The following is a 17,877-nucleotide window of genomic DNA, read 5'->3' as shown; positions in this document are numbered from 1 at the left end:
AAATTTTCTTTTATTCAGAAGTATCTCGTATACGATACAATTCTTAGCAGGGATAATAACAGCATATGGGATAATTTTAACCTGCTTGTTACTTCATTCATTTGCCGAATTTGTCTGTAATACCTCGCGGCGTTGGTACAATTCGCTAATGAATTCTACAATAGCGAGTCGACTATCCGCCCTAATTAGTCGCTCTTTACGCCCAATTCCTGTGGAGCTTAATACGATTGGTATAAGCTGTGAACTTGTAGCGCGTTGCAATGAAACGATACAGGTACATGTTTTATAGTGTACATCGCGCTAAGCCTGTGACTTAACGTTACAAATTAATGTTGGGTAGCGGGGAAACCCCTCGTGAAATTGAGATATCACCGGCAGAGCAGAGTGGTGAAAACTTAGCAACGCTAAGTCCCATCAACTGTGTCATGATTGGAGTCGGGCATAGGATCGTGTTGGCGCGCAGACTGCTGCAGCCGGATCAAATGCGGCCTTATTTTTAGCTGTAATAAACGCGGATTTTTTCCAACTGCTATTTGGTACTTATCAAATAGATTTTACCTAGAAAAAGATGATGATTTTTAATTCAATGGTCCTTAAAGTAAATTTAATGATTACTCACAGGTAATAATACATTACCTTAATTGCACCTGCATTTGGAATATCAAAATGAATAAAATTAAATTCCCTGAGACGTCGTATAAAACCTGAAGACCATTTCCACCAAATTGGATAGCATTTTAACAAGTAATTGAAATGAGAATAGCATACTTTAATCCCACTGTCAGCGCAATAACATTGGTTTAGTTGGTACTCTAGTTCCGACAGTGGTCGCGACGACAATAAGTCTGCTCTCGTTAACGGATCTAAGGTCGTAACTCGCTAGTCCGTAACTCCGATGCGACCTAACGAGCATACAATGTCGGCTACTACATCTATTTTTATTGCCCTCCTGTTTATTGCAATGCTACATGCAATCGGCATGTTCTTGTTAATCATTGTTTATTTTATTGGGGCATCAGTCTTTTCGTGTTCTGCCAGGGAAAGTTTTGTTGCATGTTGTTTTTTTGACGTTTTATAGTGATCACCAATTTAAGTTTTTTTAATTAGCAACAGTTAAAAATACATAAATGGAAAATGTTAAAACTATAAATAAACTGAGACACGTTATTTAGACGGGTACAGACACTTTTTCTTTCAAATCTTTTTGCCAACCTGATGCCACAAACACACCACACACAGAATTAGTTACACATCGCCTTTACAAGCCCGCCGTTAGCCGGGCCTCAGTTCCATGTAGGCACTCGTTTCGGACTCGGTTTTTTCTCGAAATGGAATTAAAACGTCCCGCGAGGTAAGTGGCAGCACAAGTAAGAGGTACAAAGTGAAGTGAAGCCGGATAGTGCTCCAGCCACAAAGGGTACAGTCGGATGTTAGGAGCTCTGAAATCCCCCGATCCCGGCTCTATGATCCTTGACATAAATCTCTAACCTCGCCATCAAATCTTTTCAGAAGGCGGCTTATGCGCCCAGACACGAAATGTACGCTCTTAATGCGCTCGACTACATGTACTTACATGTAAATGTAAAAATATAAATAGCCGTGAACAGCGCTTTGGGTTACCTACCCAAACGTCGGGTTGAGTTTGTGAAAATTGAACTACCAGGAAATGTCACAAAATTTAGAATATTTTTCGCGGAAAGTGCTTGAAATTTTAATATTAATGAATGTATCCACGTGACTTATTGAGTATTGAGCAAAATGTCACAAGCAGAGAAGCAGTTACCGTAGAGCGAGCACTAGTGAGACAGTCATTAGTGTAGTGGTTGTATCGTGGGCCGTTAATCAGAACCTTGGCCGCTCCATCAGTAAGTTATGATTGATAACAATGTGATTCATGCGGCCCTCCGGCCTGCTACTCCTGCCTCATCCATAACGTGGCCGACGCTGTCACAGACAATCCATATTAACAGTCCGAGGTGCGTTCCCATCTATTGTTTATATCGCACACAATTTTTCATCACGCACCCTGATATATATGCACACCCGGATTACATCATGTTGTAGTATATTTTGTTGTATAATATAGGTATTTTTGATTCGTTTGACCCGCAGCGTAGCATGAATAAATAAAATATGAACAGTTTCCAATAACATAAATAATTGTCAAATTCACACTGCGCAGTCTATTTGCATGAATTATTATCATAAAAAAGTAATAGGTGTCAGTAACAGCCGTTCATATTTTTCATATAAGTAAACGAGGTAAACTTGACAAGACTCCGTCTCTCAGGTTCAATAAGGCGAAATCCGAGATACCGTTTATGGACTCAAGGTGCGGGCTTTGTTTACATTTTAAAATTGCACTTTGCACTACGGCAACGTCTAACCGGTGTCTTTGTGTCAACACTGGGACGTGTTCAAACAATGTAACCGTCAAAAATGTTATATCTTCGCCTTGAGCGAGTCTGTAATACTTGCGCCGAACGGTTGGAGTGCCACGAATCTAGTGCAGTAAAACTATGTACTGAAAGAGATCAATGCGCCATCAAAGGAAATTTCATTCGTCGCCTCGCAGAACTTTGCTTTATTTGAAATATTGCTATTGACATCACAAAATACATTGTATCAAAGTTGGAAACTAGCTATAGAGTCTCGTCCGCACTGTGCTAGTGACGGTCAAACTTCATAGAAATTTCACGGCGGCTAACAAACAGTTCGTCGTTCACCTGCAGCGAGGTCCGAGTCCCGTTTAAAATTGCACGTGCCATCGCCCACCCCTGTTTGGGCTCCTACAGACTGTGTCAACAACGCTTGAGCTGCACTCTGCATCACCTAGTTACGTGTCAAACATTGTTTAGCAGTTGTTTTGTTAGTGTTCTGTGGCTGGTTTGCTTACCGTAATCAAGAGGCGGCTGACAATCAACCGTTGAACGCGACAAGTTTTAAACTTTCGTCACTCGCATGATTTACTCGGCCGCTTCACAATAAAGCCGCCCGTAGGCTGTATTACATGCCCATACTAACAGAACATAGGTAAAACAATGCCATTATGTTTCATAACAATATATTGTTCACGGACAAAACCGATTGCTGCCTTACCCCTGCGGCTAAAGTGATAGAGTTCATTATTCATGATGTCACAATGTACATACATTTAGCACCAATTTAGTTTCGTTTCCAAAGCAAACTGGAACGGTGTGTTAAGTGGGCGCGGTTGTTGAGCTATCGTCACTCGATTTTCGTTCGTCACTATCAGTCAACCACAATTAGGGGTAACCGCGAGTATTAATTACATTGTCTAATGGAGCGAACGCGGTTTGTTCGGTGACGCGTCCCCAAATGTGTACCTACGTACCGTAATTAGGTTAGAGCCACTATCAAAACTTAATTTATTATTTCCCTTTTACAAGAGTCCGCTTTTCGCAGTAAATTTTGCAAAATACCTATTTAGCTGATATATCCACGAGCAGGGCTTCCGGTGGATATATTAATCTTGTGCTCTAAGAGAAACAATAGCCATATTTACTCAATCGACCAAAACTATAATGGCCTTACTACAAAAACTTTAACCACTGTTTTACACTTGTCTAAAAAAATGTGGCTCCAAAATGAACCATATGTCAACGTCATAATTTGACATTTTTTTAGACAAGTCTTAAACTGACGTTAAAAAGTTTTTGTGGTAAGACGGTAACAGTTTGCACTTTTGGGCACGAAATTAAAACATTTAATATTTTATTTCAGCAAACCAAAAAGAAATTACTCAAAGTGCCATTCGTCACAGTGCAATCTCATTTTGTGCCGATTTAAATTTTTAAATGCTTTTCCAATAGCAAAAGCGAAGTGATTAAAATGAGCAATTTTGCAGTCGTTTTGTTTGTTGGTTTATTTTTATTAATAGTTAAAAGCTTGCTCTTGGTGTACGTTTTTAGTGCAGCGTCGGGGCGCCCGCCCTGATAAGTGATCCTTTATCCGTGGCTAATCGAGCGGATGTCTACCCGTCCAAAACACATTGTTTAGTGAACCGACCCAACTATTCTAAATTAAAACGTTCAACTTTTACTTGATTTACTACACAATCAACACAAATTGAACACTTTACGGAACCGGTCATTTAATAAAATAAAAAATGTTGTGTCCGAAATGTTTTCATTACAATTTCTCTGACGTCATCTGCGGACAAAAACCAAATGCATTCCAGCGCTAGCGTAATCCTTGCACCGGCAACAGAAGCACTCTGAGCTATGTGGGCTCTTATAAATATTAAACGCGGCGAGCTCGGGACCCCAACAAAAACGTTTATCTGGTCTCCGTGGAAAAACCGCCAGAATTAGCAACGGGGGGGTGGATTAAGGCGGACCGCATTTAATCCTTCACTAAGAAGGCTTTGCTTAAACGAGTTCTAACGAGCTAAAGATAAAACAATTACCGGGGACGTGATTAAGAGATACGGAGGACACTTGTTACGTCTTACGTTGACACCGACGAGTCTATACCCGCGAAGCCTTCCCGCCGCTCAATCTTAACTTTCTGGCCCAGAAAATATAAGTGAAAAATTCTAATTTATTATCAATGTTTGTCGGATCCAATAAATCGTCTGAACGGAGATTCGTTCACCCTATTACGCAGTAAAAGATTCCAATATAAAATCGGGCGTGACGTTTGTCGTTTTATCACCTTGTCACTCTTCCTAATATTTTTTTTTTACCTCAATTACGACTCCCTCTGCGAGCGCAAATAACCATTTCAGAAGATTAAAATAAAATTCCCGAGAATATTGATACTGAGAGAGCAGTATCAGATCGGGGGTGTTATAAACTGAGAAGCACATTTTCCTTCATAGTTTGAATGCCGGATTTTTACAACAGGCAGGTGCTGCTGTTACGGAATAACTTTGTCCGGCGGATCTTATAACTTAAATGAAATATGGCCGTCGCAGGGAGTTCGCCTAAAGTCATTCAAGATAGGAAAACTTAAAAATACAAGAAAAAGATGACATAATTAATCGCCGAGGAATCTGTAAACAAATTCTGTTCCTTATTGCTGAAACAATAAAAGAAAATTAAGTAAATCTTATTCATAGAACAAAATATTCAACAACGTAATGTTTTTTCAGAGCCTTTCGTAAAATATACACAATCTTTTCTAAGTAACATTGAGATTTTTAGATTAAAATAAGACTTCTTAAAGTAACGACAGAGTTAAATTCAAAAGTGCCTCCGAAAAAGCTTATAAAAAGTAAGAAATTAATCTGCAATTCAAAATCCTTCTTGCCCTCTTATTCTTTTTCCTCTCATTCTTTTCTTTGGCAAATCCACGACAAACGTTCAGCTGAGATACCTTCATCAAAGGTCTAATTGTGAATATAACAGTTTACTTTTACTTATCTTTGTGACTCGAGAGCAATTGTGGCATCCACTGCGACATAGACTAATATCTATTTTGTATATAAAAATCGAAAGTTTAATAAAGCTCAAATTAAATCTATGAGTAAGCAGAAATTAAACCCTACATTAAATCAAACTATCTTTTTTTTTCATGACCAAAGGGTTTCACGTATAACAGTTAATTTATTATGCATTTATCTTAACATAAAAACCCTTATGGTTTTGATCCTTAGAATTAATTCCCTGAAAATCTGAAGGTTGAAATTAATCAAATAGGAATCATACCGAATAAGTTATTTGCTTAAAGGGTTCTAAATAAACAAACAACAATGTTACGCGAATTATAAATATATGACACTTGGGATAGCCCTGTATCTCTGTTTATTTATTTACAACATAATACCATTATTTTTGGTAATCAATGCAAATTGCTGAAAATGAAACAATATCGGAATCACAGATATTCTCATTTGACTTTTAAAATGTTACTCGAAAATCTCGATGTATTAAATGGATGTATATTAGAATTGTAAATTAATTACTCGTTACGTTCTCTTACGCTCGCCGCGGTACATTTGGCATTCAAAATCGAATTCGGGCCCGCGAGGCTCTACAAAACTAATTACGTATCGAAGCTATCTTCTTCCACGCTTTCTTACGTGCCTTTCGCATTTCCATATAAGTTGAGCTTTAAACGAGCCAATCTATTCACGTCTACACATCAGGGGGTCGCATTTGCATATAGAACAGAAATTTATTAAATCTACAGCCAATATCCCACGTTCCGACATCGAACTTTTGCTTCTTCAACGACTCCTCTGATACTTTTATTCGACTGTAAAACTGTTGTTATGATCAGTACTTATTAAAATTGTCTACTTGATTTATTTCTCATGCAGCCCTTCATAATTTTTATTACTGTTGACCTTCTGTCGCAAAAATAAGAGGGAAAGACAATGGCCACGACAATAATTAACGATGGCTACTAGCACAATCATTTACGTAACTAAGGCATTAAAAGCCCAAAACATTTTTATTCAGCTAATGGAGTCCGTCGTAAAAATGTCATAATTCATTTGACAGATGACGGTTTACAAAGGAACTCCAATTTACTCCACGGGAATTAAATAATTCAGGCTTTTAATTTTTATCCTCTGATAAAACTTTCCCTTTGTAGGCTTCTTACATATTTTAGTTGCTTCACCCAAATGCTGGCACTTTTTTTAGAATATAAAATAAAGTCGTATTGCTAAAATAAATTAATTCTAATTTAGCATCTCATGACAAAGCTACTTAAGCGTGTTTTGAATTCAACATAATGCTAACAAAACCTTTTAAAGCCCGGAAACCGCCTCGATTCTTTGCAAACGCTTAATTCTACAAAACTGTTTATTAATTTGGCAAATTGTTAAGTTTAATTTAAACATCGTTCCCAAAAGACCAAAATCTACTCTTTCAATTGAAAAATAATGTTCAGGAGCCTATTTGTATTACAAAACCTTTAACAACAACGATTATACTTTTTTGACTCACTTTAGCAACTTTAAAACAAAATAGTGAATGAAAACGCTGAGTGTATTTTGCTTGCCATTTATAACAATAAATTATGCCAGACGATTGCACCGAGTACACGATCATAAATATGACTGTGAGGTTCTTTTATGGCATTAGTTTCATTAGTGAAAATAAAACGTGTTGTGTTCTGGTTTCATTATAAAAATATGATGTACACGCCGCCCGCGCCGACGAGCTTTATGCTCGCAGGAATGGGTTGAGTGCTGTTGCATTTTAATTAATTCTCTTTTCTATCGCGATGTGGTGTTATCAGCCTCCCGCAGGCGTCGCGGCCAAACAAATAGCTGTTGCTCTCGCTACGTAACAATTTTGACACGGCCATAATGCGAGTTTTTCTTCTTTGTTACGGGTAGTGTATCGATCCACTTTTTTATATCGTGCTAAAAGGAATTTCGCTTTGTTGGCCTTATACTTGCGATGCAAATTAAAAATGAGTAGAAAAAAGACAGTGTCACCCGGGAACCTAATGCTTTTCCTTTTAACCTGATCATATTAAAAAGTTAAATTGAATGCGATTCATTTTATTACTAAAAATCATCACATTCCTATTATCACTCGAATAAACGACCCTCAAAAGAAGTGAAACTTTTCCGACTTGTAATATATTTTTGATGAGATTTATAATTTGTTCTGTTTTCGTGTCAAACGAGAAAAGTTATTTCAATAATGGTAACTTTTTTATTTATTTTTAGGCTTTAGACGGGCAGAATATTTACAACGGTTGCTGCACACTGCGCATCGACTACTCGAAGATGACGTGTCTGAACGTGAAGTATAACAACGACAAGTCTCGGGACTACACGAACCCGACGCTGCCATCGGGCGACGGCGACGCGCACCAGCTGTTGACCAGTGAGTTGATGCCACTGCGGGCACGCCTCGCGCTGGCCCTCGCATCCAGGATGAGTTAGTCCTCACTACTCCGCGCACCTGGAAGCTTTCTCACCGCGCTCCAACTCTCACACGTATCGTAGACTCTTACGTCCTGCATCCAACGATACCCCAGGGTATCTACGTCTGCCCCATTCACACTTGGCTATTGGACTTGACTTCGATCGCTGTTGCACTTTTTTATTTAGGTAGTTCACTGGTTGTCTTATCTCAAAAGTCTATCTTCATTTTAAATCTTCAAGCTCAGGTATGCTCATTACGTTACAACTCTCTGAACATTTTCTATGTTCCTAGTAATAGCATTAATCTTGAATGCCTGAGAAATATGTTTTGTTCCCCGTGTAGCCTGATAGGTCCCCATATTTTATTCATTTTCACTGTTTTTGATGTTTTTGTATAAAGGCGCCTTTGCCTTTCTTTCTTTATGTTGCAAATTACGGTGATTTTGTATTCTTAGCTGTATATGCGTATGTTTTTGTTGCGTCAATATACGCATGAAGTTACAGTGCGAAATAAATCTTCAATAACGCTTCCAAATTACATTTGCTATTCCACGTTAGCTCTTTTCTTGTTTATTATTCATATTTCAATGGTAAATATTCCCGCGGTGACTAATAACTCGTCATAAATCCGTATTGCACCGTAGAGGGTTGTAATATGTGTGGATCATTCCGCCATTGCGAATGTTCTGCTTTTGTTATAATTACGTTCCTTGTCTGATTTGTTTGTGGAATATTATAAAAGGGGACTAAAATGTTATGTTGTGTATTGAATATTTAATCTCAAATATCATTTCAGTAACTTTGAGCATTGTTATTAGTAGGTCTGAGCAAATAATAGATAAAGTTTATTTGAATATTTTATTTCAACCAAAGTTTTTAGAAAGGTTTACTTACTTATTTCCTACTTGTATTTTTAATTATTATGTTTGACATATACTAAATAACGTAGATGGTATCTCCGCAGGTGGCGGCGTGCTGGCGCCTCAGTTCCTGGGTCTGGGCTCTGGATTGGCATCACCTTACGGCGTCGGCGTCGGCGGCGTGGGGCTGCCGGCCTTCGGAGCTCTCACGCTGACTCCCGCGTCGCCTGCACTCCGCGCCCTCGCCGCGCCGCCGCTGCCGCTCGCCACCGTCTTACTCGTCTCCAATCTCAACGAGGAGGTTGGTACACAGCCCACGCACCATACATAACATACCTCAATACTGGCAGGCGGATTTATTATTTCTGTCTCTCGTAACCGCCCTATTCTAAAAAAAAAACTTAAATGATTGCTCTTGATCAATATCAACAACCACTCCCGTTTGTACTTAAAACAGTTTAGACAAAATTCCTACATTGTTCCGACTTAGTAGTTTAATGTTTATTGGCAAATTTATTCATTACGCTAACACAAATAGCCAGTAACGGCCGTATCAGACACCATTGTAATTGTGGGCTCACTTTAAATTCAATCAAACTAATGCATTAACCACACGTACGGCGTTACAGGTTGTTATATTTATATATTCTACTTAAACTCCTTAAAGATAAGTTGCTAATTTATTTATAGATATGATGTCAGATATCTTTTACGACTATTTATAATACTTTCTCTTTTCTCTTTCCTATTGTTTTAGATGGTCACGCCTGACGCTCTCTTTACCCTTTTCGGTACGTGTGCACATACATTCCGTATTTTATATTAAAACATTAATATTGCTCCTGAGCCCTGTCGCCTGAAAGACAAATTGTCAGCTAACATTCTCGACTTCTGTACTGATAACCGCATCCGACGACTTGTCGAAGCTTTGCTTGATAACACTATCGAATCTCAATTCTAAACGCTTTATTAACTCGTATGACAATTTGTGTTTCAGACACCCTAGTGTAGCTAAGTTAGATAGTCTATTGTTTACCCAGTGTTGTCTTTATTTCAGTTTATTATTTTATTTTCTTTGTGTGCTGTCAGTTTCAAACTAGATACGGTACAGCGATATACGCATCTCTATGTGACGATGTCGTCATTATTCTTATTTTATGTTTTTTCATTAAGTTAGTTTTAGTATGTACCCACCTGAATATCGGTAAACGGACAGTGACGCCACAAACATGGCAATCGCTGTTGTGAGCTTTTTATAAGAGGTGCGTTAAATACGAGCAAACGAGAGTTTAAGAACTCGATGCTAATTAAATAGTGAGTAGAAGTGAATAATTGTTTGCAGTAATTTGCTTAACACAGCGCGCCAGTACAAGGCGAGCGCTGTTAACCGCTAAAGCCTTAATCGAAAGCTTAACCGTGACCAATTTAGAGCTTGGAGTTGTTTCTTCTTGTATTTTCCAACTGTCCCGTTTCACGACATTATATATTACAAGCCGTTGTACTAAATTATGCTGTGTATTTTAAAGAAACCGTGTTCAATGTAGTTACTTAGATTAGCTGTAGGTATACTTTAGACAACATTGAGGAACATGATCCAAATTTTGTTAGACTGTGTTTCACACCATAATTCAAGACAAAATTTCATAATACAAAACACACTCTACACAAATAAGGATATATCGATATTATATATGAATAGTTATTGTTATTTCTAGTGAATCATCTCAATGCGTGTTTGTAAGACTCTTGTTTGCGTATAGGCGTGTACGGCGATGTGCAACGGGTGAAGATTCTCTACAATAAGAAGGATTCAGCTCTCATTCAGATGGCCGAACCTCACCAGGCCCATCTAGGTACGTAAACTAAAACCAACCCTATTTCTAATGTACTAAGGTTGAAATTCATAACTCAGCTCATGTATTTATTTAGGATTATGAGCGTTCTTATGGTTCTCCTCTCAGCTGTAGTTTGTTTTTCTTGTAACATGAAGTAAGCGGTGTTTACTTGCTACTTATAGTCTTATTCATTGACATTTTCTTATGAACCCTTGGTACTTCTTCTTGAGTTATTTTGATTGAAAATTAAAAACATAAAATACATTTTCAAGTAAATCATTATGGCACTCAATTAATATCAACTAAGTTTATTATTTATCGAATCTTTAAAAAAACATGTTTAAATACTGGAAAGAATTAAAGTATAAATTAATGGCACAAGTGTATGACTTCAAATTCGACCTCACGCAATCCATCATCGGACTAAACCGCCATGGCTCTTCACAATTCACCAGACACTCTTGATATATCTTCTTTGAACAACATCTAGCCTTTTCCTTATTACCTAATACCTCCTTTACCTAATTTTATGTTGTTGCCTGATACAGCGATGACCCACATGGATAAGCTGCGGGTGTTTGGCAAGGCGATGCGCGTGATGCTCAGCAAGCACCAAACGGTGCAGCTGCCTAAAGAGGGACAACCTGATGCTGGACTTACCAGGTAAATACTTCATCATCAATATCTGCCTAGCCTTTTCCCAACTATTTTGATGTCGGCTTTCGGCATACGTAGCGGCTATATAACCGAACGTAGGTATAAGGTGTAAAAAAGAGGAAAAAATATCTACAGACTCTTTTTGTAAGGATCCAAGAGTCGTGAAAAATCAAAATAATACAATCTTTTAAATGATCCGACTTTTTGATACTTACCACAAATTAAAGGCCTTACGGTATTGTTGTCAAAATTACATTTGCAAATATCAAGTTTAGTATAATGTATGATTGATGAGTTTGACCTTTAAACACATAGGTACGGTCAGAATGAGAACTTGACATTTAGATCCCATTTTCTCCGATAACAATAATAATGATTGTATTTACCAATACCTACTTATTCCCAATATGTCAATATTGTTTCCGTAGCGACAACTTCACTCGCTTTGTTCCATTTTACTGTTATTTGAAAGGAAAATATTTAAAAACTCCAAAGATATTGTACCGCGTATTTCAATACTTTTTTACATCTATGGTAAGACTCAACTTCTCGTAGCACAAAATAGTAGTAAAAGTGTAGTAGCTGCGTGCGTAGGCGCATCGCTACGCGGCGTAGCACTACTCGCGATTCGTATTAAAATGTTGTCGTTATGTTTTCCAGGGATTACTCTCAGAGCCCGCTGCATAGATTCAAGAAGCCTGGTAGCAAAAACTACCAAAACATCTACCCACCAAGCGCGACTCTCCACCTGTCTAACATTCCGTAAGTTAATAAATTATATAAATAAATATTTCTTGTATAATAATTTAACTTCTAAAACATGGTAGGTTAACAGCAAATTGGTCAGGACAGGAAACAGTTTAGAACAAATATTTATATTATTTTTTATAATTATTTTCAGAGCTACGGTGTCTGAAGATGATATCAAGGAAGCATTCACCAAGCGAGGATTCACGATTAAGGCATTCAAATTCTTCCCGTAAGTAATTTACCCTTTGAAGTAATAGATTTTTGAGATATACTTACCTAAAAAAACTATTTTGATTATTGTTCAATTTTCAATATTCTCAGTATTGTATATTGTGTTTCCAGCAAGGACCGCAAGATGGCGCTGGTGCAGCTGCCGTCGATCGACGACGCGGTGGCGGCGCTGATCAAGATGCACAACTACCAGCTGTCGGAGTCCAACCACCTGCGAGTGTCCTTCTCCAAGTCCAGCATCTAAGTCCCGCGGGGAATATCACACAAGCGACGCCCGCCGGCGACGCTTACATCGTACCTCTCACACAAATCGAGAATTTCCCTCGACTGAAATTAAAATATATCTGTATTACGCTTACACGGATCACTAGATATTAAGTGCTATTTCTATTTTCTTAAAATACGTACGTTTACTGTTACTGTACATCTAATCTAAGATAACTATCATCACAGTCAAACGCCGCTTATATCTACTGTATTTTCGATACGATTCTAAACGGAACGTATTCACGTAGAGAGGAATTATATTTTGTGTGATATTCATTCCATATTTTGAATAAGTATATCGATTATTTTATTTTTATAATAAAGTCGTAAAGTTTCCCGGTGATTACAATTTATTGATTTTGTTACTGAATTTATCAGGATGGTATTTGTTGCAATTAGATTGCGCTAGTTACGTTTGCGTTGTATGGCAACCCTCGTTGTCCGCTCGGGGCACAATGTCAAACATTGCCCCGCCAGCTCGTCGGCTATGTACCACCTTACACTTTATATCCATCACATTATAGCACATTGTTGAATAACTCTTGGTCACATATAATTTGCAGTTATTAATCTTAAATTGTATTTTATAAATATATTTTATTATTGTCTATTTTAATATGCACAATTTACTATTATTGCATTTCTTTATAAGTAAATATAGTTTTGTACGCATACACATTTTTTTCTTATTTGATTACTGAAATGTTATGTTTAGAAATGTGTATGTGTGTGCAATATTAGTTATAGAAATAATTTTAATAATATATTTTAGATGTAACCTGGTGTTGCTTCCAGCCTAGTTCCGTTGTTAGGGGATATTGTCTGTTCTACTTCACATAGTTATTGACGATTAGTTAGAGTAATCACATCTCTTATGGCTAAGCATCTAGTTATATATCACTATTTAAACGTTATGTTCAGTGACATAATAGTGACATGATGCATTTATTTTGATGTTAATTTATATTAATGGTAGCTACAACATACATATAAATGCTCGTGCATTCACTAAGTGGTTAATTTTAGATAATTATTTATTTGTGAGCGGTGGGAGGTTTGGCCGACTCGCATATATTTTAGAATAATTTTCACTATTGCTACGATATTGCCACACTGCAGTTGGCGACGGTCTATCAAGTATTAGCCAGATCTGATTTTGCTCTACGACATATTTAATCAACAGTATTTACACTAGGTCACAATAACTTCATTAAACAGTATTTTAGTTAATGAGCTGTCCCTTCGATACTTCGTTTTGTATATAGACACACTCCCACTTCAATATCTCGCACTTCGCTAAGCTCTCGATTGGATTTCACACATCTTTGCCTTCTTAAATTAATTAAAAAATATGTCTAGTCCAATGCAAAAGAGATTAAGTTTGTGAATTAAGTGATTACGTTATCAAAATCTTATGAATTCGTCACAAATATTTAAAGTCTGGTAGGAAAGCTTTTGTAAAAAGATTGTATATGGTAACGAATTAGTAGGGGGATGCCGCGAGAGCTACATGTAGGACCAGTTTAAGTGTTCAGTTACACGTCCACTTTATGTGATTAGGCAAAGCATGCGTGAAACAGATACCTGATGACGATTGTACTGGCATGTTAATTAATATTGTAAGTCACTAATATCAATCAATGCATTACATATCTCGACGATGCCACGCTCGGTATTCAATTAGGATAGAAAAGGGAATGTATATTGTAGGATAAATAAACGTAACGGTTCGTGCGACATGTACATAGATTGAGTACGGCGGCCAGGTCGAACCACGTTGTTATACCACGTCAGGCAGTCTTCACTATTCCATTACTTTGAACATATCCCATTGTCGAAAAATAGTCGCAAAAATAAAATAAAAAAATAAACTTTTATTTTAGAAAACATTTGTGAAGTTATAAAAATCACATATTTACACTATTATAAAATGTATAATATATATCACGTAACATACATAAGAAATAAAGATAGAGCTTAGTAAGATGATTAAACTGAAAACATATTAGATTGTCACTACGATGTAAGGTTTAATAGAAAAATTTAATCATATTGTATTAATCAGTACCTACCTATAATAAGAACGTAAAAGTAGTTATTTGGTTTAGATAATGTTAGGTGACCAGGGTGTGGTGATATTTTGCACGTTTTTGAAAATGTTTTTCTATACGGCGCAGGATTCTGTGCCTGTGTTTTGAAATGGTGAGGAGTGGTGGTCGAGTGACGTGAAAGCGGCGGTAATCGCATTTGTAATTTTAATAATAATTGTATTATTATTATGTATTTAAATTAAACAAGAATCGCAAAGAGGAGATTACATATCCAGTGTAGTCAGCGTAGAACGCTACACACAAGCCGCGGTTCCGTTTCGTTTCGCTCGCGTACTACGCGCGTACTGCAGTTACTCAGTCGCTTGTGCTCAACACATTCGTAGAATGGTCGAATTATATAACTGTGTGTGTAGCGTTTTCAGGCCTAAAATTTTCTCAATAACATTGGTATTGACTAATAGATAATTATAGGAATTTATGTGTTTAGAGAAGTATTTTAAATATCTAGATTTTAATGGTAATATTATTAAAAAATAATAAATAGATCAGTGTTTAGGATGAGATGCCAAATTTAAAGTCAATACAGATTATTTTAGGTAAAAGGTAATTGAAGTAATCTTAACATTTATTGAAAAGTTGATGAAAATGTTACAGTTAAATTATATTTGAGAGTTTTATTAAGCGCAATATATGCAATTTTATTCATTGTAAGTGAACATTGTTTCAATTTGTTAGTTAAAGTTATGCGTTGAAACATGATGTGAAAGTTGTTTTCGAATGTGTTATGATATCCATCGTCGCGATGTGACTAGTTGAATCGGCGTGGTCTGTCGCCGTCGAACTATCCTCCGTTATGTACTTCGTATGTATCTCTTGCGTTCCATACATATCTCCGCATATCGAACTGAATATGCTTATATTTTATTGCGCTTCGTATTTATCTCTACTACATACATATATTAGCTGTATTTAGTAACTCATAACGATGTGGATAAAGGCCAACATATCAGTAAATAGACCTTGGCTAAGGCGCATATATAATACTGTCATGCTCCTCGATACTTTGCTTCGATGTTGTCTATCTTTCGTAAGTCGACAAGTCGTCGTCTATTTCTTATTTTAATTTTAAGCCTTTTGTGTGGTTAATTTCACTCTTTATTTTTAATTTCATAATTAAACTATTATTATCATTGATACTTTTTGTTCTTTATTTTCAATCCTTTCCCTTTCTACCTGAATCCCTTTTTATTATTTCAATTTCCATACCAATTGTCTACGATAGGACAGCGGTGCGGAGTCACAGACACGTTTCGTTCACCCACACTGCCTTCATTGCGTTTGTTGTTCATCAATGTCTGTGGTTTATTTCATCCCTTTATTTCAGACCACCTGAACAAGTTTCAAGAAACTATTTGTAAATAAAACTTATAAATGTTAAAGGGGATCAATATAATGAGATGATGTACATTAGTACACAATTGGTATTCTAGACATATTCGTACTTATAGAACTTAATTATTACTATCCTGGCGAAATCTACACTCGACTACATTTTAAAGTATATCTATTACGCTTTGGTATATTTATATAACTTGTGAATAAAATCTCTACCTTTTTTCAACGGAGTCATCTGACTTGAGAAAAATATTTAGGCGAAATAAAACACGTTGTTTAGTTGAATTGTAAAGGGAGTAAGGGACTTAAAATATTGCCAATGATAATTATGTTTTATATAATATTATCAAGTGGAATATTGTATTTCGCACAGGGTATAATGTGAATTAAAATTATAGCGCTGCCCGTGGCATTTGATCGCCCGAGGCGGTTATTTTGTGTCCGTGCCACGTCCCTTATTCCTACTGTGTGGAAAGAACTGAACCATTCCGTAATGAAACGTTGAATTAGCGAAATTATTGTGTGCCTGCCACTTGATTTCATACGAGAGCTTCATAATATGACCCGACCTAATGCCCCCAGTTATACCAGGCACGAGACATCGTGCTGAACGTTTAGATTTGTTGTCCCGAGAGCCCCTGTGCGTCAAAGTGGCAGGTACACCCATGTTAGATTAATCTGAAATTGTAAATATTATACACGACTATGTTAATAATTACAAATTAAATTAATAGGATCTATAGTAAAGATTAAAGTTTACAGTAAAGATTAACATAATCATTACTTTAAGATTTACTAGTTAAATATCCTATCTTAATTTCAGTAGTCGCTCTAGTTAATTATATACCTACCTAACTTATCGAAAACCCTTCTTAGGAAGTATTACTGTTACTATCTTCCTTGGTTTCTTCTTGTTTTAATAATGTTTTAGTTGTTTCATTAAAAGAATTAAATAAAGGTGTGCAAATTAAAGGGTTGTGTGTAAAGTTAAAATAGTTAAATAGATGTAAACAATCGTTCGAGTAACGTTTATCTCATCAGTTTCTTGGGAAGCGCATCTAATTTTGTTCACTATCTTAGTAATATTGCTGAAACAATTTGAACATGTCAATATTAATTATTAGTCTTAATTCAATATGCCAAAGACCAATCGTTGGGAAAAATAACAGGGATATAATAATATTTTTCCTTTCAACTTAACTAATGTTTTATCTCTAATACCTAAATCACGTTTAAAATCAAAATGGCAAGCTTTAACGAGCTATATTTCAAGATAAAACATATTTTGATGATTGTTTGTGAAAATTTATTTTATTAAACGCGCCAGGTTCGCCTAAGAAACCGCGCGCTCACTAAACTACATTGTGTAATACAGTTATATGAATTATAAATATATACAACAATATTAATATCTAAGTGACTACCCTATTGAATTCTAGATTTATTCTTTGTGATTTTATAATAAAATATAGTTGAAAATGGAAAAACAAATATTTTTATTTGAACCATAACGGCCGTAGGTTAAAAATCTTACCTCAGTAATGGATCTAACTGTGGGCATACCTAATTTGCCTCCGACGTCACGCATTTTCATGGAGTAGGTATGGTCTCAGATAGGCAGCTTGATGATCAGCCCATTGTTTAAAGAGAACCAACTACCTATTTGGTTTTGATCCCCTTTCTAGAAACGGGAATGTCATCTTAAAGCATGCGACTACGATTTGTCCAGACCAATGACCATACACTTAGCATCCCGGTCCTACTCTCGTTTGATAGACTGGCAATGCGTAACATATAACTATACCGACCTATGTTATGTAAGCAAGGTCCATATCCAGGTGATGAGTCCATAACATGGCTACGTTAGAAGCCTGTACTTACCCTTTAAGTATTAAGCGTAAACAAGGATAAGGCGACCAACCGTCCCGCATTCTGCGGGACCGTCCCGCAATGCTTGACGAAATCCCGTTTTGAAA

At 36.6% G+C, this 17,877-nt stretch overlaps 1 protein-coding gene across 14 annotated transcripts in view; it reads left to right on the top strand.

Annotated features, from left to right (window-relative positions):
• The window catches only part of LOC124630485 (polypyrimidine tract-binding protein 1), a 350,786-nt gene extending 333,398 nt beyond the window's left edge, over positions 1-17,388 (top strand). For 7 of the 14 annotated variants that reach the window (XM_047164410.1, XM_047164407.1, XM_047164415.1 and 4 more), the window contains 8 exons: positions 7,655-7,868; positions 8,805-9,016; positions 9,473-9,506; positions 10,476-10,568; positions 11,099-11,213; positions 11,868-11,969; positions 12,109-12,186; positions 12,300-17,388. In XM_047164410.1, coding sequence (XP_047020366.1) covers positions 7,655-7,868; positions 8,805-9,016; positions 9,473-9,506; positions 10,476-10,568; positions 11,099-11,213; positions 11,868-11,969; positions 12,109-12,186; positions 12,300-12,432 — 981 coding nt within the window. In that variant the 3' untranslated portion in view covers positions 12,433-17,388. The remainder of the gene's footprint in view (positions 1-7,654; positions 7,869-8,804; positions 9,017-9,472; positions 9,507-10,475; positions 10,569-11,098; positions 11,214-11,867; positions 11,970-12,108; positions 12,187-12,299) is intronic. The other 7 variants (XM_047164414.1, XM_047164413.1, XM_047164420.1 and 4 more) reach the window with 3 other exon arrangements.
• Positions 17,389-17,877: the final 489 nt, after the last annotated feature.

This window comes from Helicoverpa zea, chromosome 5 (assembly GCF_022581195.2).
Source record: "Helicoverpa zea isolate HzStark_Cry1AcR chromosome 5, ilHelZeax1.1, whole genome shotgun sequence".
NCBI classification, from domain to species: Eukaryota; Metazoa; Arthropoda; class Insecta; order Lepidoptera; family Noctuidae; genus Helicoverpa; species Helicoverpa zea.
The sequence above is the reverse complement of the archived record's forward strand: the minus strand, read 5'-3'. Positions and strand labels throughout refer to the sequence as shown.